The sequence below is a fragment of the Rhineura floridana genome, chromosome 13 (genome assembly GCF_030035675.1).
Source record: "Rhineura floridana isolate rRhiFlo1 chromosome 13, rRhiFlo1.hap2, whole genome shotgun sequence".
NCBI lineage: Eukaryota > Metazoa > Chordata > Lepidosauria > Squamata > Rhineuridae > Rhineura > Rhineura floridana.
Genome location: NC_084492.1, coordinates 39,636,401 through 39,662,970, shown reverse-complemented (window position 1 = coordinate 39,662,970; position 26,570 = coordinate 39,636,401). Strand labels below are relative to the sequence as shown.

At 46.4% G+C, this 26,570-nt stretch overlaps 1 protein-coding gene across 5 annotated transcripts in view; it reads right to left on the bottom strand.

Moving 5' to 3' along the window:
• SPIRE2 (spire type actin nucleation factor 2) overlaps window positions 1-14,955 on the bottom strand; it is a 45,979-nt gene extending 31,024 nt beyond the window's left edge. For 3 of the 5 annotated variants that reach the window (XM_061594595.1, XM_061594596.1, XM_061594598.1), the window contains exons 1-3: window positions 14,825-14,955; window positions 11,454-11,556; window positions 10,417-10,863 (exon numbers count right to left, since the gene is read on the bottom strand). In XM_061594595.1, the coding sequence (XP_061450579.1) occupies window positions 10,417-10,863; window positions 11,454-11,499 (493 nt within the window). In that variant the 5' untranslated portion in view covers window positions 11,500-11,556; window positions 14,825-14,955. The remainder of the gene's footprint in view (window positions 1-10,416; window positions 10,864-11,453; window positions 11,557-14,824) is intronic. The other 2 variants (XM_061594597.1, XM_061594599.1) reach the window with 2 other exon arrangements.
• Between the last annotated feature and the right edge of the window lie 11,615 nt (window positions 14,956-26,570).

The window sequence follows — 26,570 nt, the reverse complement described above, 5'->3', positions numbered from 1 at the left end:
ATGATACATGGTTTTTATTTACACATATTCACAACCTTAACCTTAAGATGTATTCATTTATTTCATTTGTTTATTTATTACATTTATACCCCGCCTTTCTTTCCATGAGAGAAAACCAAGGCAGCTTACATATGGTTCCCAGGTGGTCTCCCATCCAGGCACTGACCAGACCTGACCCTGCTTAGCTTCAGCAGGGAGCTGGTCACATGTGCCTTCAGACCATAGAGAGACCATGGAGGGTTTCTCAGCATGAACAGTACAATAGATCTTGCTTTTCATCAGGCTTTTAGGGAGGCACCCCAAAGCCATGGTGCAGAGAGCAGGCCTCTCTGGGCATCTTCCCAGTTCCCAGCTTGTCAAGACTACAGTACACTGAAAACAAAAGCCTCTCTTTGGTTCCTGGATGGGAGCAGGAAGGAGGGCCACTCTCCTGAAAAAGTGTTCCAATAGTCACAGGATCTTACATCCCTTTGGAGATGCAGATTTACCATTCAATAAGTCCATTAACTCACAGGCTAGCTTAACAAAGGAAACTAGTCTGACCAGTAGAGTAGGTTTCTTGCTTGCATATCTCAACTTCAGATACAAGATCACCGGCTTGAAGGGGACACAACAAAATAATCTATCTCAACACTCATTTAACTATGCACTGTGTAAAAAAGTACTTTATTTTGTCTGTCCTGAATCTTCCAACATTCAGCTTCATTGAACGTGCACGAGTTCTAGTGTTATGAGAGCTGGATTGTTACCTTGTAGTGGTGAGTGGGCTTGTGTGTTCCAATGAACCCTGTGAGTGATGCCGTCAGAAGTCATGTACTCCCAGCAGGGTCACGCATGGCAGTAAGGTCAAGGGAGAGGAACCAGACAAAGAACGATCCAAGAAAGTCCTCAATGGCAGAACAGGTGGAGGATAACAATGTGTATGTTACAACAGCTGTGAAGGCAGATGAAGGCTGCAGCAGATAAAAGACTTCCAATCGTCATGGTACCCATGCAATTGGATAGCCTTTTTCAGTCAAGATTGTGTGTTGATCGTTGTGCGCCAATCTCCCCACATAAAACAAATTCACGCACAGGCATCTTCTAACCAACCTTATTTTGGAAGACAATCTTACTCAGTCACGAGTGATCGTCAGTAGTAGCATGACAGAGGGAGACAAACTTTTCTCTATTCACTTTCTCCGGGCCATGCATAATTTTATCCACTTCAATAATGTCGCCTCTGACTTACCTTTTCTCTACACTAAAAAGCCCCAAATGTGGCAATCTTTCCTCAAAGGGGAGTCATGCCATCCCTTTGATCATTTTGGTTGCCCTTTTCTGAACCTTTTCCAGCTCTACAATATCCTTTTTGAGGTGAGGCGACCAGAACTGCACACAGCATTCCAAATGCAGCCGTACCTTAGACTGGTATAATGGCATTATGATACCAACAGTTTTATTTTCAATACTTTTCCTAATGATCCCTAGCATGGAATTTGCCTTTTTCACAGCTGCCACACAGTGGGTCGACATCTTCATCAAGTTATCCAGTATGACTCCAAGGTCTCATTCCTGGTCAGTCACTGCCAGTTCAGACTCCATAAGTGTATATGTGAAATTAAGATTTTTTTGCTGCAATATGCATCACTTTACACTTGTTTACATTGAACTGCATTTGCCATTTGACTGCATGTTCACTCCGTTAGGAGAGGTCCTTTGGGAACTCTTCACAATCCCTTTCTGTTTTAACAACCCTGAACAAATTAGTATCATCAGCAAACTTGGCCACCTCACTGCTCACTCCAAACTCTAGATAATTTAAAACAAATTAAAAAGCACAAGAGGTCCCAATACCAATCATTGGGGGACTCCACTTTCTGCATCCCTCCACTGGGAGAACTGTCCATTTCTTTGTACTCTACATTCTGTTTCCTAGCTGGTTCCTGATCCACAAAAGGACATCTCTTATTCCATGACTGCTACACTTACTCAGGAGTCTTTAGCGAGGTACCTTGCCAAAAACTTTTTGGAAGTCCAAGTACACTATGTCTACTGGATCACCTACAGATTTCACTTTCCTTTTCTATGATGCTCAATGGTAATTTCTGTGACATTGAAGAAGCCTGCATACTCCTTATGCGAACTTAAGTTGGCCCAGGAAGAGACTTGAAAAGAAGGCAAATTATTTTTCATTCATTCATTCAATTTATATCCTGCTCTTCCTCCCAGAAGGAACCCAGGGTGGCAAACAAACACACTAAAAGCACTTAAAACATCTTAAAAACAAAAGACTTTAAAACATATTAAAACAAAACATCTGAAAAACATCTTTTAAAAAACTTTTAAAACATCTTAAAAAGCAATTCCAACACAGATGCAGACTGGGATAAGGTCTCTACTTAAAAGGCTTGTTGAAAGAGGAAGGTCTTCAGTAGGTGCCAAAAAGATAACAGAGATAGTGCCTGTCTAATATTTAAGGGGAGGGAATTTCAAAGGGTAGGTGCCACAACACTAAAAACTCACTTCCTATGTTGTGAGGAACAGACCTCCTGATGAGATGGTATCTGCAGAATGCAATGATCAACTGCGTATGTATCTCTGCATGATTCCCCGTCAAAATATTTCCCAAGTTATGGAAAGGCAAGCATGCAGAGTTAAGTGCTGAACAGTCCAATAAAAAAAGTGACAGTGACTAGTGGAAAGCCCTTTCCTCCTGCGTGTAAGCAGGACTCAGAAATACATCCCTGAAATATTGCAGGCGCTGCTGCTGATGGGCACAGTGTCTTCCAGGTGGAATTTTATTTTGGAATCAGTACTGCTCCTCCTTGGAATTTTTTCACATCATCCACACAACATCTTTGTCATCACAATCCTAGCTGTTGCTTGTTCTTGGTTTAATCCAAATTTACTCATTCCGTAGAAAGTAACCTGCTAAGAATGGAATACTTCTCTGCTGCAGCAAAGATTCCTCGCTATACCATCGCTGTTCATTGTTATGTTCCTTCAGGGGCCATTACACTGATGCAAGTCTTGGCCTCCTCCCCACTAAAACATCAGCGGTGAGCAGAGAGAGCTCTTGGGCCGGAATGATTAAATGCACCGACAGAGTCACCTTTGCTGTGCATCACTAGCTGGAGGTCAAGAAGTCAGTGAGCCTTTAGTACCTGGTGACAATCATAGGCTAGGCTGTGCATATCCCAGAACCGGGTGGACCAGTTTTTGAGGCACTCTTTGCAGCACTTCTAAGCAAATATTATCAGAACAAGCAGCAGACCAGCACTACCTTCTCCTACAAAGACTCCAACCCAACCTACTGCATCTTGAACAAGGACAACAAAGGCAAAAATGCTACTGGGCAGAGAGCAACCCTCACACAAGTAGCTGTTGGATCTGCACAGATAATGGCCCTCTGCAGATGCAGTTTTCAGCATTCCAGTTTGCTTAGTCTCTGTGCATCTCTCATTTATTAGGGTTTTCATGCAAGACAAAGAACATCAAAACAGAAAACAATTACCTTCCCCATGCATTTCTTTTGGTATTTCATTATCTTGCGATTAGGAGGAGGGATTTGGGTTTTAAAAATAAAATTGCTAAATGCCTTCGCAGACACCAGAGAGATGTCAACACATGTGGGATTATGAAGCAGTAGAAGGAAATCCATTGCCTGCTGGCGGGAACTGGTAATGGAGCAGCCAATCCGATTCAGAAATTTGGAGAAAAAGGCTTTCATTGTGGAGGAGGAGGAGGAGGAGGAGTGTGCAGGTTAGTGACTAGGATATGCAGACAGGTATTAACCTTCATGCTAAGAACACCAGTAGAGAAGGGGTGATGTACTTTCAGAGGCAGACTGGATAAGCCGCTTGTAGCCACTTCTGTGAGAGCAGGACAGGACAACTGCAAGGTCAGAGCTGTGTGGTTGATTGTCAGAGCTTGCAAAGCCAACGGGGAACTCCCTAGTGCAGCTGATCCCAGTGAGGCTCATCATCAGCGCTGACTGGCATTATCAACAAGCCCTGCTTGCAAAGCAACAATTACAAGGACATAAGAAGAGCCTGCTGGATCAGGCAAAAGGGGCCCCACCTAGACCAGCATCCTGTTCTCACAGCAGTCAACCAGATGCCCATTATGGAAAGGCCAAAAGCAGGACTGAGAGCAACAGCGCTCTTCCTGCTTTGAATACCAGTTGCTGGGACTCACAAGGCACGCTGCCTCCAACCATGGAGGCAGACCATAGCCATTGATAGCCTCCTCCTCTGTGAATTTGTCCAATCCTCTTTTAAAGCCATCAGGAGCTCACTTTAAACTCCTAATTGTTCCTTTGGAGCTATGTCCTCACCTGCAACACACCTGATGTCACATTTGAGGTCAGGTTTGGGGCAGGTGGGTCTGGTTTGGGGAAGAACAGCCTTGCAGTCCAAATTTGGGGTCAACCCCGGCTCTGCAGCGTCCCTCCTGGGGGCAGTATGGGCTGAAAGGCTCAGGCAAATATAAAGAAGCCCCTAGTGTCACCTGCTGCCACCATGCACAAGCCATGAATGCTGCCTCTGTAGCAAGTGTTGCACAGTACAATGAGCTATGGAGGTGGTGGGCTCTCCAGCACTGGAGGCATTCGAGAGGCAGCTGGACAGCCACTTGTCAGGAATGCTTTAGCTTGGATTCCTACACTGAGCAGGGGGTTGGACCGGATGGCCTTATAGGGCCCCTTCCATCTCTACTGTTCTAGGATTCTGTGATGTGGCTGCAGCTCTTGACCACAAGTCAAGCCACAAGGGTGCTGAAGCATCTGCATTATTATTATTATTATTATTATTATTCCCCGATTATGGACTGAGAGTAAAACCAGATTAATGATACATGAACTGCAGATGACCAAATGGACGTCACTCACTGCCCAATAGCTAGTGCCTGACTTCAGGACACATTCTTCAACAATATAAAGAATAGCTGACATGGCTGAGGGAAAGGGTAGTAACTGTTTGAAGAGAAGGAACCACCTTCGTTTTGTCAACTTCAAGTAGAAATCTGTGTCTGACAGCAAACGTGGCACTGTGTCAACCTGCCCAGAACCCTCAAGTCCTTCAGCTTCTTTGAACTAGGCAGAGGGTGCAAATATTTCCTTGGGGCAGATAAGCACCTGAAAGAAAAGCCAAATGAGACTTGTGGTGCATGCGTGTCACTTCCTTAATTTGTTTCAGTTGTACACCTGACATCAGCTGTTGCTAAACTGGTGCCTTCCAGACTTTTGGACTACAGCTGCCATCAGCCCCAGCCAGCCTAGCCAATGGTCAAGGATGATGGGAGTTGTAGTCCAAAACATTTAGAGGGTGCCACCAAGTTGGGCAAGGCTGCCCTAGAGTTTTAAGGAAGGAAGACAGCTCTGGACTTAGGCTAACTCTGGTCTCTAAGCTGCAGATATAATATCCTGTAATGTGTTATGCATGGAACTGCCTTTTGAGATGGTTCAGAAACTGCAAAATACCATTGCAAGGCTTTTAACTGGGAATGGGTATTGTGATCACATTATGCCTGTGATTAGCCACCTGCACTGACTCCCCATTCATGTTGAGGCTCCATTCAAGGCACTGGGTCTGACCTTACAAGCCCTTCAAGGCTTGGGACCAGGGTGACTGAAGATCTCCTCATCTCCACATTTGCCTGCCCAAACTCTAAGACAGAAATGGGGAGCCTGTGGTCCTCCAGATGTCGTTGGACTACAGCTCCCTTGTCCATGACCATTGGTCATGCTGGCTGCTTGGAGTTGAAGTCCAACAGCATCTGGAAGGCCACAGGTTACCTAACCTTGCTCGACGAAAGGGATAGCCAGTGGGCTACCCTCCAGATGTTGTGGACTCCATCAACCCAGCCAACATGGCCAATGGAAGGGGTGACAGAATTGTAGGTATGCAATATCTAGGAAGATACCACATTGACTACCCCCACCTTAAGATGTTCAACTTCGGCTGTCCTTGCCATCCAAACTGTGGCAACCAGCTGCAGGGGAAAGAGCCTACTCAGTGGTGGCACCCTGAATGCTGCCCACAGGCTACCCTGGTGTCATTTGAGGACTGGTCAAAGCCCTTTTCATTTTCCTAGGCTTTTCAATCCCACAGTACGTTGCTTTCATGCTGCTTCCTGTTTAATTCCTCTTATCACTTTTATATTGTGGTGTTTTAAATGCTTTCAGTTACTGGTCTCGGCCCAGTTTATCTGATGGAGCGCCTCCAACGCCACCAATTATGCCGCCCGACAAGATCAGCCACACAGGGCCTTCTCTCAGTCCCACCAACTAAAACAGCTAGGCTGGTGGGGACTAGAGAGAGGGCCTTCTCAGTGGCGGCCCCCACTCTCTGGAACTCCCTCCCATTCGATCTTCGCCATGCCCCTTCCCTGAATGTATTCCGCCAGGCCTTGAAGACCTGGCTTTTCAGACAGGCCTTCGGGACTTCCGGGGAGGGTTAATCTTTTTGACTAATTGCCTGCTACTCTGAACTGTCACTGTTTTACTGTTTTATTGTTGTACTGTATTTATTATGATGTATTTTAATTGAGTTGTACGTCGCCTAGAGTGGCCATTGGCCAGATAGGCGACTTATAAATTAAAATTATTATTATTATTATAGTTTTACCTTTTTGAACCCCAACCACCCTTTCAACAGCTTCCAATGTGGGGTTCCATGGGGCTCGGTTTTATCTCCCATGCTATTTAACATCTACATGAAACTGTTGAGTGGGGTCATCTGGAGATCTGGAGTAAGTTGTCAGCAATATGTTAATGACACACAGGTGTCATTACTTTACTTCTCCAGGTGTGGCAATAGATGTGCCAGACCAATGTCTTGCCTTGGTAATGGACCAGATGAGAACCAATAAACCGAAGCTGAATCCAGACAAGACCGAGGCACTGTTGGTGGGTGGTTCCCTAGACCAGATGGAGGGGTTGTGGGCTGCTCTGGATGGGGTCACACTCCTTTTGAAGGAGCAGGTACGTAGCTTGGGAGTACTTCTGGATCCACTATTGTCACTTGAGGCTCAAGCGGCCTCAGTGGCGAGGAGTGCCTTCTATCTGCTTTGGCTGGTGGCCCAGCTACAACCCTATCTGGACAGGGAAGGCCTGACTTCTGTTGTCTACACTCCGGTAACTTCTAAAATAGATTACTGCAATACGTTACACACGGGGCTAACTTTGAAGACAGTTTGGTAACTGCAGCTGATGCAAAATTCAGCAACCAGACTGCTCACCGGTACATAGAATCACTGAATAGTAGAGTTGGAAGATGCCTATAAGACCATTAAGTCCAACCCCCTGCGCAATGCAGGAATCCAAATCAAAGCAAGATGGTTTGAGAACATAACACCAATTCTGTGCAACTGCACTGGCTACCAATTAGTTTCTGGTCTCAATCCAAAGTGCAAGTTTTGGCCCATAAAGCCTTGCACTGCTCAGGACCACAATAGCTCAAGAACCACGTCTCCCTTTATGTACCAACCCAGCCCCTGTGCTCGGCACTGGAGGCCCTTCTTCATGTGCTCCCTCCGAAGGAGGTGCGGAGAGTGGCAACACAAGAACGGGCCTTCTCAGTGGCGGCCCCTTGTTTCTGGAACGCTCTCCTCAGGGACGCATGCCTGGCGCCATTATTATCCATCTTTAGGCACCAGGCAAAAACATTTCTCTTCTCTCAGGCATTTGGTTCTTAGCTCTGGAAGGCTTTGGGAGGGTTTCTGTTGTGTCACCTTCCTAAGAAGGGTTGCTCCATTGCAGATGTACTGTTTTGTTTCTAACTTTTTATATCTTTTTAATTTTAATTTTTCATTAACTGTAAGTCACTTTGACTGCACATACAGTATTTGTGGAGAAAAGCAACTAGCAAATTTAATAGATACATAATGCATCAACAGCTTCCCAGATAAAATTTCTATAGCTATTCCTACCTGCCCCAGACCTTGAGATATTGGCAAGAGCTTAAATTAAAGTGTGTGCATGTGTGTACACATCGTTGGCAAGAACATCTCCTCTGCTGCATTCCACAGAATCCACAAAGAGAACAACTTTGCATTAACTCCATGCACAAGTCCCTCATCTCCTGCCATGTGATCGATTATGTGAGGTGCTGAGCACCCCAGCATTGCCACCCCCCACGATGCCTTACAGGGCTTGGCTCACCACCTCTTGCTGCTTCACCTGTTGGGCTCATACCACTTCCCTGTGCACAAGAAAGATAATAAGACAGAACCGATAGCTGTTAAATATCTGCATCTGCGTTGCAGACAGGTGCAGAGCTGTGAAGGCAGGCAGCATAACTGCAGCAGTAAATGGCTTGGGTTTATGGGGTGGCACATGAGAACACTCAGCAAATTGCACCATATCTATGTTGGCAGTTGGCGCAATTACACCTGTCATAAGCATACCAAGGATATGAAGTGTATCCTTGCGAGATACTTTGATCTCTTTGCTCACCCGCTAAAGATAATCCAGTACTTACTACAGTCCAGGATCCCCACCCAGCTCACTGGGGCAAAGGGAAGTTTAGCCTTTGGACTTGCGTGAGAGCAGGAAAGTGGGGTGTGGAGCAGACAAAAGGTTTACTTTAAAGAAGTCAGTAATTTACTATAAGAAACTGTTCTTTGCTATTATCATTTTAACTCTGCCCTGGGCTCCTACTGGGAGGAAGGGCAGGATATAAATCCAATAATAAATAAATAACTGGGAAAGTATGAAATTATATTAGACAAATAGCAGTTAACTGGCTAAATATATATTATTTGGATAAGGATTTGTTAGTACGCAACTACATTAAGATATGTTATTATGATAGGTATGGTGTTGATTTCCAAATAAAACAATGTTAAAACTCAAACAAAAAGAAACTGTTCTTTTACAGCAATTCTCCAGGCTGTCCCAAGACATTTTGGTGCTTAAGATAGATAAGATTGTACCTTCCTCCCCAATGCCATGTATGAGAGCCGAGCAGACCGGCAACTGAATCTGCACCATAAACTTAAAGCAGTATAACACACTTTAAAAATCATGGCTCCGCCCCCCCCAAATCCTGGGAACTGTAGTTTGTTAAAGGTGCAGAGAGTTAGGAGACCTCTGTTCTCCTGCCAGAGCTACAATTCCCAGAGTCCCCTAGGAAGCCAGATTGACTGTTAAAACACTCTATCTCAGAATTACCCATTCTTCCATTTGAAGGCTGGTTTGTTTTTAAAGCCTGTGAACCTTCCTGCAGCTTAAGTGCATTGCACCTGGAAGTGAGAACCAGGCACACACATATTGTTTGATTCACAGATGAGGACAGAACTTTAATGTAGTCCACACAGCCGTCAACTGACATAGCCTGAATTAATTCTTCTGCGCTTTCCTAACTTGCTTTCCAAAGAATTAAGTTCTGCCCGTTACACAAGGGGGGTAGAGACAGAAGGCCCAAAAGCAAAGACCAACTCCTACAAAACAGCACCTCCTCAAAAGCCATCGCAGCTGGCTGACTGGTGTCTTTACCATTCCTTGTCTGCCTGGGAATAAACTCTTCCCATTATTCATTATTTGCACGCTGTTCTCCCAAGAAAAGGCTTTAATGTCTGCCCCTGCCACAATTCATCTCTAGTTACGTCCTTGAGAAGTTCAGAACTAGTCAAGTCGTTAGAATTTTTTACCCCAAACCATCAGAATCCTTCAGAAACAAGAAGTCCAGGTTTTGTGTTCATTATTCAGAGGCAGGGTCTTTCCAAACCCCTTATACGGCTCAAGCAAGACTTGGCTTCCCACCTAAGCACTTTTGTTACTTCTTGAGCCTCTCTCAAGCTCAGGAAGGAGAAGAAACCTTACCATAACATCGAGCCCCCCCCCTCCAAAAAGCTCCTCCCCCAGGTATTTCAACGTTCATTTGTTTCCTGCTCAGATGAACCTGGAGGGCTTTATTGGTACCTTAGAGACGATTGAAAAGAAGCACTTTTTATTTTGAAGGAAATTTGGGGGGAAATAAAGTGTGAGGCAGCGGGGGGGGGCGAGGGGGCACTAGCCTTGCAGTTCAGTCCCCGGGTCTCGACAGGACTCCCCCTCCCAGTTAAAGGACGAGCTCAGATACACCTGTCCACTACCCGCCCCACGGGCCGGCAGGTGCCAGCAGCGATCCCTGGGGGAGCCCGGTGGGGAGGAGGGTTTTCAGCAGCCCCCCCTGCCGCCCACGGGGCGCTTAGCTCTTAGTTAAAATCTCTTTTCCCCCGCCCCCGCAAACCCTGCGGGCTGAAGAGCCGCCGGGGGGGGGGCAAGCGCTTCGCCGCAGCTTCTCCAAAGCTCCTCGGTCCCTGAAGCCTTTTCCTTGGCGCCCCCCCCCCGAAAGCGGCCAGACGGGGATGGCCAAAGGGGCTCCCCCGCCCTGTCCCGGGGACGGAGGTCTGAGAAGGAAGGGCGCCTGCCCGCCCCCCCGCGCCACTCACCGGCCACGCCGTACTCGCCGCGGGCGGAGACGGTGCCGTCCTTGTGCAGGCGGATGTCGGCGGTTTCGCGGATGCGCCCGGCCGGCCCCCAGCGCCGCTGCCGCCCCCCCTGCTGCCGCTGCTCGGCCTCGACGGCGGGGCCCGGCTGGAGCAGCCCGCGGCAGCACTGGAAGCAGACGGCCCAGGCCTGCTCCTCGTTGATGGGCTGCTCGTACGCCTTCAGCACCTCCTCCAGGGACAGCTCCGCCGGCTCCCCCGACGGCCGCTCGCCCGCCTCCTCCGCCACGGCGGCGGCTGCTGCTGCTTCTGCCACCGCCGCCGGGGCCGGGGCGCCGCTCCCGCCGCTGCCTGCCGCTCCCGCCGCCGCTCGGGCCATGGCCGCTGCTCCATCATCGGCTTCTCCGGCGAGGCGGGCCGGTTGCCATAACAGCGGCGCTGCTGGGCAGCCTGAGGAGGAGGAGGAGGAGGAGGAAGAAGGGGAGGGCTGAGTCGGACTGGCCGCAGCGTCGGTGCTTTGTCCTCCGCCCAGCCCAGCGCGGCGAGGAGGCAAACCCGCAGCCGCAGCCTATGGAGAGGCCAAGGGCGGGCGGAAGGTGCGGAGAGGAGCGGCTCCGCCCTCCAGGGGCGCCACTGCGGAGGCCCAGCGCCGCCTAGCCTCAGCCCTGACCCGGGACTTCACCGCAGCGCCTCTGAGCGCGTGCAGAGAGCGACTGAAAAAGAACACACACCCTTTCTATGGCGAGCCCATAAATACATGGAGAATATTCATTCACATCATAGGAGGAGGGGGAGGGAAGCCTCCATGCTCCATCCTGAGTAATGACGTGTCCGCCGGTCAGAAAAATGTCAGAATCTAGACTGATGAAGAGTTCTGGAGAGCTCGAAAGCTTGCAGACTATTCTTCGACATTTTGGTTGGCCTGATAAAGGTATCGCCCTTGGAATGATACATATCCAAATTAGATCTTAGAAGGCGACAGATCATAAGAGGGAGGCCACTTTTTCCGTCCACTACCACAGCCTCTAGCTAGGATCTACCTTCTCTCAGAGGAATGCTTTCCGTTAATTTTGACATCTCCGCCATTCTTGCAAGGATGGAGGCAGGAAGGGCGGACTCTGGACCTGGATTTCCATGCCAGTCCTGAAATAGTCAGCATAATACAGAGTGCCTCGGAGCACATGCAGAGTGAATTTCTTACACATGTAATTACTACAAGAAACTGCCACAAGACACAATGAGGGCCACTAGCTTTGGAAGAAATTAAATTCCTTAGAAGGGAATTAAATGGGACAAGTTCATGCAGGAATTTCCATGCCGAGGCTTTGCTCCTGTGCATGTTGTTTGTTGCCCTCATGTCCTCCCTGTGAAAATGGAAATGGACTACCTTCAAGTCAATCCCGACTTATGGCTACCCTATGAATAGGGTTTCCATGGTAAGCGGTATTCAGAGGGAGTTTACCATTGCCTCCCTCTGAGGCTAGTTCTCCCCAGCTGGCTAGGGCCTGCTCAGCTTGCCACAGCTGCGCAAGCCAGCCCCTTCCTTGTCCGTAACTGCCCGTTGGGGGGCAACTGGGCTCCTTGGGACTATGTAGATTGCTCACAGCTGCACAGGTGGCAGGGCATGTAACCCCTGAGCCACTTCCTGTGGGGGTGATCTTTAGCTGGCCCTTGACACCCAGGAGACACAAGCGGGGATTTGAACTCACAGACTCTGGACTCCCAGCCAGGCTTTCCTCCCCAGTGTGCTATATCAGTGACCTCCCCCCCAAATTCAACTAGTCACTATAGGAAGCAGGTGACTGGATTAGGTGGATTTTTTGTGAGATCTAGCAGGGCTACTCTTAAATATTTTTATTTATTATTATGTTTATGTCCCACCTCTCCTCCAAAGTTGGTGGCCCAACTATGTCCCTATCTGGACAGGGATAACCTGGCTTCAGTTGTCCATGCTCTGGTAACCTCCAAATTAGATTACTGCAATGCACTCTACGTGGGGCTGCCTTTGAAGACGGTTCGGAAACTGCAGCTTGTGCAAAATGCAGCGGCCAGATTGGTACCAGGGACCAGACGGTCTGAACATATAAAACTGATTCTGGCCTGCTTGCACTGGCTGCCTGTATGTTTCTGAGCTTGATTCAAGGTGCTGGTATTGACCTATAAAGCCTTACACGGCTTGAGACCACAATACCTGATGGAACGCCTCTCCCGATACAAACCCACCCATATACTACGTTCAAGATCAAAGGCCCTCCTCCGGGTGCCTACTCCAAGGGAAGCTTGGAGGATGGCAACAAGGGAGAGGGCCTTCTCAGTGGTGGCCCCCAAATTATGGAATGATCTCCCTGACGAGGTGTGCCTGGCGCCAACACTGTTATCTTTTCGGTGCCAGGTCAAGACTTTCCTCTTCTCCCAGGCATTTAGCACGTGTTTTATATTGTTTTAAATTTTAAATTGTATTTTAAATTGTTTTTAAAATATGTTTGAACTGTATCTGTTTTAATGTTTTTAGTTACTGTAAACTGCCCAGAGAGCTTTGGCTATGGGGCGGTATACAAGTATAATAAATAAAATAATTAATAAAAATAAATAAAAGAGCTCAACATGGTGTACATGTATCTCCTCTTCCTCCATTTTATCCCACAACAACCCTGTGAGGTAGGTTAGCTGAGTAGGCACTTGAACCGGGCTCTCCTGGGTCCTAGTCCAACATTCTAACCACTTCACCATGCTGGTTGTCTCCAGAAAACCCTGTTCATCCTCACCAGTTTTCCAATCAGGAATCACTTTAGACATGCACAGGGCTGGGAGTGTGAAGTCAGCCCCAAGAGACAATGGATAATCCAATCCATCTCTAGAAAGGGGGAATGCCAAGGCTCAACTCTGCCTGGGGGGAAAGAAAAACACCTTCCTAACCCTGGAGGCCACTCCTAGGCCCAGATGTGTGGGAGCTGGCTGCAGCAACTCAGGAGAATCATAAAGCTGGAAGGGATCTTGTGAGGTCATCTAAGCCAACCTGCTGCTTCATGCAGGACCTGGAATACAGGAAGCATCCACAGCATCTCTAACAGATGGCTGTCTGACCTCTGCATGACTACCGCCAGCAAAAGGAGACCCTATGACCTTTTGAAGCAGAAAAACACCCTGCTTATGCTCTGAAGCACAAGTATGCTTATACGTGGTTTAAATAAGCCCCAAAGTATAAGGAAGTGTGTTGTTACCCAAGTGAGAAGACTGTTCTCAGTGAGTAACACGCTCAGCTTTCATGCTGACTGGCTTGTATGTAGGGACGCTGCTCCTAAAAAAGTAAAGGGTCTACCCCCTCCATACTCTGGATGACTACACCTTGCAGTTAGGTGTGAGATGGGGAAACTTTTCCAGCCAGAGGGATGCATTCTCTTGCAGGCAACCGTGGAAGGGCCACATGCCAACAGAGAGCAGAGCCAGAGGGGAAAGAGGAGGAGGAAATGGGATGTAAGTTGCATTCCAGCAATGCAAAAGTCAAATTTCTACACCCCTCCCACATCCCTCCATCCACAGAAACAAGAGGCGTGAACACAGTTCAAGGACACCTTCTAGCCAGGGAAAAGCACTCCTCAGGGAGGGCACAGAGCAGTGCAGGTGAGGGGGGGGGACTAGAGACAGAGAGGCCTGAAGGCCAGAGAGGTTATCTGGTCCTGCCTTAAGAGATTCAGACCCAGTCTTACTAATTACAGAAAACAAGAACGCCCGACAGTAGAGGGTACATGTGAGATTTGGGAAAATCTCTTAGAGCACTTGTGGTTAGTCTTTAGATTTTGTATTATCATTATTGTATTGTTTTGTTGTTCTGTTTGCTGCCCTGGGCTCCCTCGGGAGGGAAGGTGGGGTTCTGAATTCTAACCATAAAAAACAAGTATAATAATCAATAGTTTACTGATGGCACCAGAATATTAATAGTTGGAAGGTTTTCAAAGAACAGGAAAATACAGGCATATGAAAATGAAGAATTAGAACAAGCCAGCCAAAAAAGTCCTTTGTCAGGCAGAATAAGTAAGTAACCCATTTACTATCTTACATGTAAAGCAAAGGTTCAGAAGTACTGTTGGCCCAGGGCACTATTAAAATAACATCTGGCCTAGGATTACAGACAGTTAACAACTCTGCATAACTCAGGTTTGCCTAGAGAAATTGGCCCAATAAAACATAAGATGATCTGAGAGTCCAGCATTGCAACACTTTTCTATACTAAACTATACCAACATAAACCAGTTGGTAAGGTCTTCTGGGGTCAGCTGAATCATAGAATCATAGAATAGTAGAGTTGGAAGGGGCCTATAAGGCCTATAATTAACACAGCAGTTAATTAAAAAAAGTATTTGTGGGTAATATTGAACACAGCAAAGCAACCATCGTATTTAACAGCACATACCTACAGACTGTTCCATTAAAACTCAGTTTTGCAGAGAAGCACCAACCCAACTAGACTCTGCTAATTCCTCCGATCACAATGCCTTCCTGGTGAGGGAGACATTAATGAGCAAACAGAAGTTCAGCTGGTTAGCTCTGTGTATGTGTGTGTGGGCTGAATTAAGCCACAGTTTTAAAGGACCAGGCAAGCACATGAAGTGCGAAGATGGGCAGGTTAGAAGGGCACAGCCTTCTGATAACTTCCTTGGTGGTCATCACCACAAAAGGAAGGTAGAAAGAAGGAGGCAGATCCACCCATCTGAGAACTGGGAGTCCTGACAGTAAGGTGCTGTGCTTAGAAATGGGGGTGATGGTAGCTGATTGAGATTTGGAGGCTGAGAGAAATGATTTCTATTGATCCCCTTTCCAGCTTCTGATTTGCGATCTGCAAAGAAGGAAAACCCTATTCATAGGGCCACCATAAGTTGGAATCGACTTGAAGGCAGTCCAGTCCGGTCCAAAGGTAGAAGCCTGCTCTACTGGTCAGACCAGAGCTTGGAAAAGTTACTTTTTTGGACTACAACTCCCATCAGCCCAATCCAGTGGCCACGCTGGCTGGGGCTGATGGGAGTTGTAGTTTAAAAAAGTAACTTTTCCAAGCTCTGGGTCAGACTAGTTCCATTCATAAGAATAGATTCAGTGAAATGCATCAAGTGCCCTCATTAACAAGTGTAAGGCTCGATTGGCCAGGAGAGCTAAGTGGGCCGTAAGAACTCTTTCAGGAGAGATGCCTCCCCCCCAAAGGAAGTAGTTTGTGTGTCTGTGTTAGAATTAGTCTGGTCTGGGGAAGCTGGGAACTAGGAAGACATGTGGCTTTGGGGTGCCCCTCTACAACCCAGATGGAAAAGCAAGATCTGTTGAACTGTTCATGCTGGAAACCCCTCCATGTTACCCTCAGATTGTATATATGTACAAATAAAAACCATATTTCCTATAAGACACCACAGTCTTTGCTGGCCTTCTTTCCAAGGAAATCAAGCCTAGGGTAAGTGCTGGCACCCATGGAAGTCTTGTTTTGGGGTGTTTTTGGTGTTTCTGTTTGCTGCCCTGGGCTCCTGCTGGGAGGAAGGGCGGGATATAAATCAAATAATAAATAAAATAAATAAGTCTTGTGCTGCTCAGAGATTGCGGTGTGGGTAACACTGGTGTCAGAAGTGGTAGCTCTCTCAAGAAATGCAAATTGCCTTGAAACATAGAGAATTGGGAACCCGTGGAAGGCTCTTGCTTTTGTGGCCTGAGAAGCATTTTGCTACAGGACAGTTTGCATGAAGCCTCAGAGTTCCTTCACATATTATGCAATGAGTGAATGCATCATGTTTACCCATGGTGTGCCCCATAAGGTAGAAGGAAACACCTTTATTTAACTGTGTGCGCACTGTGTGTACATATCATAGGGCAGGGTGCTGCGACTGATGCTCCTTGAACATTAATATGTCCAATAAATAAATAATATATTTTTTAAAGATTTTTATTCCACCTTCCTATCCAATTATTATCAAGGCAATTTACAATATATTGTTATACTACAAACCCACAATCAGTAGTCCACTGAACTGGGCACAGATGCCAAACCATGCTTCTACTCTCAGCGCAGGGAGTAGTGGACCTCAATGTTCTGGGGGCAGAGGAAGAAGCAAATCTCCCCACAGTTGCTCCTTCTCCAGCCCATGGATGGGACTAGGCTGGTCTTGCCTTTGCTGTGATGTTCTTTCTGGGGGGCAGGGGGTGCACCCTTCCAGTAAAGCTTGGTCCTGTAATCAGTGTTTGTTGTTGTTGTTGTTGCTGACTTCAAGTTGATTACAACTTATGGCGACCCTATGAATCAGTGACCTTCAGTTGCATCTGTCTTGAACCACCTTGTTCAGATCTTGTAAGTTTTAATCAGTGAACATGTGCAAATACAGATGGGATTGACCAAAAACCAATCTAGTATTTGTTATTATTTGTTGATTGATTTATTAGATTTATATCCCGCCCTTCCTCCCAGCAGGATAGACAAGTGCCTGCATTAGTCTGTGGAAAAAACAACAATTTATTTATTTATTTATTCATTGCATTTGTATACCGCCCCATAGCCGAAGCTCTCTGGGCGGTTTACAACAATGTAATGTTATGGATGTGCATGACGAGGAGGAGACAGAACCTCATCTCAGGAACACTCTCACTTGCCATCACATGAATGAGCTCATGTGTTAGTCTGGTATTTTCATATGTGAACTGCCTGATGCCTTTCTGCTTCTCCAGTGTGATGCCAGGATTATGAATATTGGACAATTACCTGGCTCACAGATGATATCTTACAGATGGTGATGGGTGTGCATATGTAGGCCAAATGTCTGAACTGGCTCCCTGATTATTTTTCTAAACTCCATTTAACAAATGGAGCAATGCAGCAATGGGGAACAACCCCTGGATGTCCTTGGATTACAACTCCCATGAGGTCCAGCCAGCATGGCCAATGGTAAGGGATGATGGGAGCTGTAGTCTCAGCAACATCTAGAGGGCCACAGATTTCCTATCCCTAAAGAAACTGGAAGAAGCTATATGTTAACTGAAGCATGAAGAACTGGAACCAGAGGTCAAAAATGTCTGGCTTTATGATTACATATCCAGATAGCTTTCACATAGAGGTCCAGTAAAGAAAAGAAAAGAAGTTACACATGAACAATAATTCTTTCACTTATCAGCGCTAAATTTGTGAACCAGTGTTCCTTCAGGTCTTCACTCCATTCAGGACTGTTTCTCCTTATAAAATATCTAATGTAGTTCATGCCCAATTTCTCTCATTTACAACCTGCCACTTTCATCTCAGTTAATCAGCAACAAAAGTCTGACTTAACTGAGCTTCAGCATGCCAATCATGAACCAGGGATACTGGGATAAAATACACTATGCACCTGCAAACACAATGTATAGTGTCCATTATTACAAAAAATTGTTCTGAAATAACGTTGAACTTTTTAAATGATGTACAGCAACAAAGAAATTGTTCCTATTTTACAGATGGGGATCTGGAGCTGAGAAAAAATTGGTTTGCAGAGATAAGTTTTAAGGGACATACTAAGTTTTAAGTCAGGCACCTTAATAATCACAAGACTATAGCAGCTTTTTCTGTATTTTTCTAACCACAAATTTCACCTTACTCAGGGCATACATTATACAGCAACTAGTATAGATATACCATTGAGGATACACTCAAGGAAGCTGCAGCCAGTTCTGGATCTCTGAACTCCTTTTAAGTACCTGTTTATCACATTCACACATGTCAAGATGCCTACTTAAAACATAATGGTGGGATCCAGAGGATCCTTTCCTCAAGTGGAAGGTGCATCTGTTCACACAGGTGGGCCACACAGTATCCATCTCTCCTTGCAGACCCCCCCCAAACACATCCCATATTGTTCTAGAAGGTCCTCTGATCCTTCAGCAGGAGACTTTTAGGTGACTACAGGGAGGTGGAAAAGCCAGAGTATCTCTGGATCTAAACCAATATGGCTCTTAGGTTGGGTTGGATTCTTATATTCATTACTGATGTGATAAAGCCATAATGGGTGAGTTTTACAAACATTTTCCTCAAATGTGGCATTATATGACATTTACTAGAGGTGCGCATCAACTCTGCGAATAGCCCAAATTACGAGGTGAATCAGGGAAACTTGGGGAAGATATATTTCCAAGTTGGATCATGCCATTAACAAGGCATCTTGAGGCAAATCAAGGACACCCTAAGCTTCGGAGTGGCTCTGTTGCCTTGGCTGTCCAAAGAAACCACACAGCCCCCACCCCCAGAAATAAAACCAAGCTGAATGCGGAAACATACAGAGCCTGAGAAGGGAGGGATACAGATAACTTTTATTTTGATCGAGAGGTCTAACTTTTAATCACAATGAATTATTTTCCCAGGGTAATCCAACTGTTTTTCACATGGATCTATGCCTTGGCCTTTGCAACTCAGCGGAGCTCTCCATTGTATCCCCCAAAATAGTGGCAGGGGCATAGGTCCACCCCCACCAATGACCCTTGGGAGTTCTTACTGGGAGGGTGACATCTCCCCCACTCCAGTCTTTCTTAGGGATCCATGCTCTTTTTTCCCACCCCCTTCCCATATTCAAGTCAATGGTGATCTCTCCCCGCCCCGGGAGAAGATTTTGCTGACTGTAAAACGGGTGGGGGACCTATGGCCTTCCAGGTGTTGTTGGGCTCCAATGCCCATCAGACCCAACCAGCAAGGCCAACTGTCTTGGATGATAGGAGCCGCAGTCCAACAACATCTAAAGGACCAGAGGTTATAAACCCCTTACCCTGAAAGAAAAGGGTTAGAGGAATTTATGGTGCTACCCAGAATGTTTCCAAATGAAAGTGCTTTTACACTTGGAGTGAGCAACTATTTCTAAGTTGTGACAGGAGATCTACATGATATTTTAAAAAGAAGTGCTCTTCTTGTTGTAAAACCATTATTTGTTGCCTCCCTCTCTGTCTTACCCTGTTGGGCCGAGATGACAGCTGCTTGAGGGCAGGGCCTTGCGCAGTCTACCATGGCACTAGGAATGGAAGAATGCAGTTTGACCTGCAAGGTGATGGAACGCATCCTTTTATCTCTTACTGTGCTGAGGATCATTGGGAAAATGCAAGGATCTACTGGAGGAATGAGAAGGAGATGGGGAAAGGGAAGGGGAATAGAGGAACAGGATGGCGTTCAGGGGAGGGAACAGGCAGGAGCTGGGAGGAGGTAAGAGGAAAGGGGCCTCGGACACTTAACAAGTATTTACTTTGCATGAAGTAAATGTACATTTGGCCACATTAAATTGCCTGACTTGGGATGTGTTTGCAAATACATGGAGGTAAAGGCAGGACCATTACTTTCCGTGTTGCACAGTTTGGAAAGCCTGGATAGTTACAACACGAAAGCTTGTTTTTTCTAAGATGCAGATGCATTTAGACAGCTTGGATTCCATTCTGTAGACCCACCATGCCCATGCTACTTAAAACATCCTTACACTGTCGTCAGTAGTTGCTTTATCTATTATCACCTCTGGGAGAAGCTGTCCAGTGGGCGACAGGAGTGCTGGGGGCCCTCCTACCAAGGAAACCACCCCATTGCAGTCCACACTGCTGTGCATCTTTCCATTCACTGGAAACGTGGGCAACATGGTCTGACTAACGTTACTGCCACATCGCTCGCTATGTCTGCGCAGAATAAAACAGGAACCGCTACGGCTTCCATTGTCTTCAAAGGTGCTCTGCTCACTATCAGCATCTGAGCCCCCTTCTGTGGCTTGGCCTCTGAAGCTGGAAAAGCTTGCTCTGCTGTTTCGCCAATTTACTGGGTGAAAGAAACCACAGAATCTATTTTTTTATGTATTACATTTACAAACCAAGAGTACATACTTAGGATGGTTTAACAGTGATTTCTGTTAAGTTATTCTGAGTCTGCTGCACTCTTGCTTAAAAAGGATGTAAGTAAGCAGCTTCCTGGATCTGATTGAGGTTGATAAAAAGTCTAGATACCAGCAACCAGCATGCATCAAATGGTCCCTTGGATATTGGCCAATAGTCTACTGATGGACTGTAATCTGTTTTTTAAACCAATTAAATAATGCATTACATGCTACACTAGAGGTGAACATAATGCATGTGTGTATGCGCGCATGTACACACACACACACACACACAGGGGAGGGAATTCCACAGGGTCGGTGCCACCACACTAAAGGTCTGCTTTCTATGTTGTGCAGAACGGACCTCCTGATAAAATGGTGTTATTATTGTTATTAATATTATTATTAATATTCATAATAAAAGGTTACACCACTTTAAAAATCAATTTGAAAATAACAAAACAAATTAGTTATGTCTGTTACCTTTAATATCTCTTTTAGTCTCTGTTTTTAAATCAATCTTTTGATTATATTCTCTCTTTCTTTCTTTCTTTCTTTCTTTCTTAAATATATACCCCACCTCAGAAGAGCCAGGCTGTTGCTGGGTCAGGCCAAAGGGGACCCACCCTGTTTTCACAGCGGCCAAGCAGATGAGCCAGCCAGAAGCTCACAAGCGGGGCAGCCCTTCCTCCCACAGGAGCCAGGGCAGAAGCGATAAAGCAATTAAACCATTGGAAAACATGATCATTTGGAGATCTAAAGAGTGAGACAATCTTTGAGGTATCTTTTCAGATATATTAAACAGTTTTAAGTAAACCACTTATTCTTTTATTAACTGGTATATAAGTCTTGTCAGATAAAATAAATTCTGCCGTGTAGTCTAGTGATCTTAGCCCCACATTGCACATCGGGGGGTCGTCTATGTTTAGCGTTTAGGTCTGAGTTTGGTCAGAGTGGGGCGTACACAATGACTCTCGTTAAGACCTTCAGCTCAACTTCAAGGCTCCAGCTCAACCCTTCATTGGTTGAAACTCAATTAATAAACAAACCAACCCTTTCTGGTTTTACATGTTGTGTTAAGGCCTCCTTCCATCTTCAGTCAAGCACCAAAAAGCAGCTGGGAAATTGCAGCCACTAAGTCTGATTAAAAATAGCTAAACCCATGGCAGTGGAAGGTGGAACCTCGCTCATTTTCTGTGCTCTTTGGGGTTTCCAGCAAAAGATCCCTGAGACCTCCACACTCCTCCTGTCCTTGGTGGGCAGGTTTCTGCCCCCCTCTTCAACTGCTGAGAAAGAGGGGGGTTACAACAACCCTGCAATGTAGCCCAGTGTTCTTGTAGCCCTTCATTGCTGTTGGAAGTGGATGGTGTGAGGCTAAGGGGGTGGGCTAGAAGGGAGAGAATGGCCAGTATCCTTACAGCCACATGTTGCTCAGAGGAGAAGTATGGATCTTGCTGAGAATGACCCAAACTTCTCAAAGGGGACACTTCTCCTGGCTTACTGATGGCCTCAAACCTCTCATTAGGTTCTCTTTTGTAGCCCACTGACCTCTTTGGACAAACTTCTCAAAACATTATCTTTTTCTGACACATTTGAGGAGGGGACTTCTCACACGGGAGGGAGGGGGAATTCAGATAAATGTGGAGATGCAAAATAGCTCCCACAAATTATACTCCAAATGAAGGCTTTGTTTTCGTTTTTGGAAGACTTTAAGAGGTGGGTGTGTTTCAACCTTATATCGCTATAGATCTGTAATTCTATCATCACCACTACCACCCCCATCATGATGATTTTCTGTAATTTATTCATCTTTATTGTCTTTGGAAATAAGATATTCTGTGTAATAGGAACTGGGCTCCCACTGGGAGGAAGGGCAGGGTATGAATGAATGAATGAATGAATGAATGGTAAACATGAGAGGGGGCAATAGATGTAGCTACAGACTATCCATCTGACCAGATGAGGTAATGCCCAGTCACCTGGGGACCTAAACATCTGGTGCTATCTGGGCTGGCTTGCTAGGTAGCACACTTCCAGGGGAGAAATGTGCAGTTACCACAATAACACACGGAACCTTCAAAGAGCAGAACTTTGTGTTCTCCTGTGCGGTTGCCGCAGAAACTTTGAACAGCCACAGGAGTCTCAGCTGCACATGGAAGGGCTGGGCTTCGGAGCGGTCATTTCGTGTCAGAGTCCCTGCAGTGCCTTCTCTCTCAACTTTGCCTTTACACACAGGTCATGCATTGTGCATTAATGTCAACATTCCCAACTGGGGCAAACGACCTCATCGACTGCCAACTGCAATATGGCAATTATTACATCACCAGTGATGTCTCTTCTGTGAGGTGCTATCCTTCCCTGGCCCATTACTCAGGACCATCCGGCATGGAGGAGGGAGGAGCAGGCAGGCTTGAAAGGATCACCTGCTCAGGAAGAAGAGATTGTTGCAGAAAGAGGATGGATCTCTCTTTTCAGGGAATGGATGGATTTTCTTCTCCTGACCCAGTAGCCTTCTGACCATCGACCAGGCTTGGAAAAGTTACTTTTTTGAACTACAACTCCCATCAGCCCCAGCCAGCACATGCTGGCTGGGGCTGATGGGAGTTGTAGTTCAAAAAAGTAACTTTTCCAAGCTCTGAGGTCATTTGCTTCCATGCCTGCTGGCTCCCTCAAACCGCACACTGGGATGGGGATCTCTTATTTGCTGGCCCACTGCCTTCCTTCACCTTCACTCTCTTGTGTGTGTGTGTGTGGTTTCTTTTTTAAGCCCTGGCCCGGTGCCTCCTTCGTTGCAACTCTGGGGGTTGTGTTATATTTGGTATCTCCTCTTCCTTCGGGGCCTGCTGGCCATGTTCAGCCCAATCCTAAGAGTCATCCCTTCTCTTACTTCCTGGCCAACGGGCTTCCTTTACCCTCACCCTCGAGGAGGTCTCTTCTCTTAATTCTTGGGCTCCTTCTATCTGATCCCCTGGCGGTTCTCTTCTCTTGCTTCCTGGCCCGCTGGCCTACTTTACCCCAACCTCGGGGCTGTCTCTTCTCTTACCTTCTGACCCACTGGCCTTCTTTACCCCAACCTCGGGGCTGTCTCTTCTCTTGCTTCCTGGCCCGTTGGCCTCCTTTACCCCAACCTTGGGGCTGTCTCTTCTCTTACCTGCTGACCCAGTGGCCTTCTTTACCCTAACCTTGGGGAGGTCTCTTCTCTTACTTCCTGGCCCTCTGGCCTCCTTTACCCCAATCCTCCTTAGAGGTCTATTCTTTTAATGCATGCTGGCTGCTCTCCTCTTCCCCTGGTCTCTTAATTTCAACTCCACTGGCCTCCTTTCCTGACTCCCTGAGGTCTCTTCTCTTAGGGGATGGCATGACTCTTACGGTTGGGCCAGCAGGCCTCGAAGGAAGAGGAGAGATACCATGCCCAGAGTTGCAGTGAACGAGGCGCCGGGCCAGCGCATCAAACCACACACACACATACAACAGAGTTTAGGTGAAAGAAGGCAGTGGGCCAGGAAATAAAAGAAGAGATCCCCATCCCAGTGTGCGGTTAAAGGAATGGCATGGAAGCAAATGACCTCCGCGAGTGTGGGGTCAAAGCGGAGAAAGAAATGAGGTGCCAGGAGTCATCTCTTGAGAAAAGTGCCATGGGTGCCAGCATAAAATGGTGTCCTTGGGCAGCAACAAAAGAGGTGACGGGACTCTGCACCGGTAAGTAGCATTTCAAAGAAAGCACTGTAGGAATGACAATATATTCATCCCACATATCTCCTTCCTGGCCTACTGGCCTACTTCATCTCCACCTTTGGGTAAGTCTCTTCTCTTGCTTCCAGGCCCACTTGCCTCCTTTCACCCATACCTTTGTGTCTCTTCCCTTACCTTGAGGCCCAATGGCCTCCTTTACCCCTACTGTGGGCTCTCTTCTCTTCTTCTGGTCTCCTCCCCTGTCCTGGGGTTGCTTATCTTGCTTCCTTCATTCTGCCCTGTGGTCTCTTCCTGTACTTGCTATCTCCGTTCCATAGAATAAGGTCTCACACCTATGTCCTCTACAATAGATTCCAAACAACAGCCATGGATTCTGCAGCAGTGAAGACATCTCTGTCAGAGTCTGGGGATTCCACTGATATTGTGAGAGAGTCCATTTGAAGCTCGTTTGCTGAATTACCTTTGGAATCTCACTTTCCCTGAAACAAATCAAAGGCGATCCTGCATTGCGTGGCATCGGAAACCTGTGATATCATCATCGCACATGCCAACGAACAATTTGTATTCACCAGTCATCTTTCAAGTTCATCACTGATACAGGGGACTTTGATTCCAACACACAGCCAAAGATTTCCACAGCAGGCATTTATTGCTGGAGAAAGATTGGTTGAAGACAGAGCTCTTCCTCCTACACCAGACAACAGAACTGTACAAATGTAGGGATGTTTCCATGCTCCTATACCTTCTTTTGGAGAACAATCTGGAGCCAGCATTGGAGCAAACGTTACTCAGAATCCTCATGACTATACCTATGACAACAGCAGAAGCAGAAGAGGATGAAGCTCTGAAGAGGATGAAGCTCTGAAGAGGATGAAGCTCTGAAGAAGATGAAGACATTCCTGAGGAATGCTGTTTCAGATCACAGCCTTGGTAATGCTGTCAGTTGAGAAATGATTGAGCAAACTTTGTATAGAATATGACATGAGAAATCTTCTGAAGAATTGGAGGATAGGGGTGGCTGTAAGGGGTGGTGGAGGCCACAAACCAATCAATAAATAGCCAAATGCGACAGCATGGAAACCTTCTGAACCAATGCTCCAAATAGTGGAAAACTTGGAGGAAAGGGGTGGCTGTAAGGGGAGGTGGAGGCCACACACAGTTTCTCCCAGCAGAGAAGCAGCTGTGACAGCAGGGACCCCTTCTGAACCAAGGCAAGACTCTTTAAGTAACCTTGAAAAGAAATGCTAAACAATTGTACTATTGCACTACTTAAGTGTCTACTGTTTCTTGAGAAGGGAGAAGGAGGACAGAGAGAGAACCAGAAGAGGGAGAAGCCACACACACTTTCTCCTCAAATATCTCCTCAAAAAATGTTAATAAAAATAACCAGGATTAAATTAACCTGAAAAGGAAATAAATATATTGATAAATACTTTTTGACTCCTTTGCCTTTTTCATTATATGATCTGTACAAAGTCTGGGTTTATTTATTTATTGCATTTATATACCGCCTCATAGCCGAAGCTCTCTGGGCGATTTACAGTTAAAAACTTTAAAAATAAGTATACAAATTTAAAACCATACCAAATTAAAACCCATAAAAACCAAAAGGCAAGTTAAAAACGTGCTATGTAAATGCTGTTAAAAATGCCTGGGAGAAGAGAACAGTCTTAACCTGGCGCCAACACTGTTATCTTTTCGGCGCCAGGAACACCTCATCAAAAAGATCATTCCATAATTTGGGGGCCACCACTGAGAAGGCCCTCCCCCTTGTTGCCAGACTCCCAGCTTCCCTCAGAGTAGGCACCCGGAGGAGGACATTTGATGTGGAGCGTAGTGTACGGGTGGGTTCGTGTCAGGAGAGGCGTTCCATCAGGTATTGTGGTCCCAAGCCGTGTAAGGCTTTATAGGTTAAAATCAGCACCTTGAATTGGGCTCGGAAACATACAGGCAGCCAGTGAAGGGGGCCAGAATCTGTTTTATATGTTCCAACTGTCTGGTCCCTGTTATCAATCTGGCCACTGCATTTTGCACAAGCTGCAGTTTCCAAACTGTCTTCAAAGGCAGCCCCACGTAAAGCGCATTGCAGTAATCTAACTTGCAGGTTACCAGAGCATGGACAACGGAAGCCAGGTTATCCCTGTCCAGATAGGGGCGTAGCTGGGCCACCAACCGGAGTTGGTAGAAGGCACCATTCTCCCAATGAAGGAATGTAGAAAGCACCTCCCCCAAGAATTAGCATTTGCACCTGCACTTTTAAACTTGTTCATAAACCACCTGGAGTTTGGAGGCAAGCAGTGAAGTTTCTTTCTTTGCTGGTGACAGCAAATTGGTCAAGGTGTTTAAAACAAAATTGGAATGCGAAAAGTCACAAAAGGATTCTTCACCAAACTGGGTGAATGGGAAGTAAAATAGAAAAGGCCATTCAATGTAAGCAAGTGTAAAATGATATATATCAGGGCAAACCCCCCAATTTCCAGTATGAGCTTATGGCAACTGAACTGGAGGCAACTGACTAGGAACTAGACTTTGGGATCATAGTGGATAACTTGATGAAAATGCCCACCCAGTGTGTGACAGGTGTGAAAAGGACAAATGCCACATGAGGGAACATTAGCAATAGGACTGAAAAGAAAA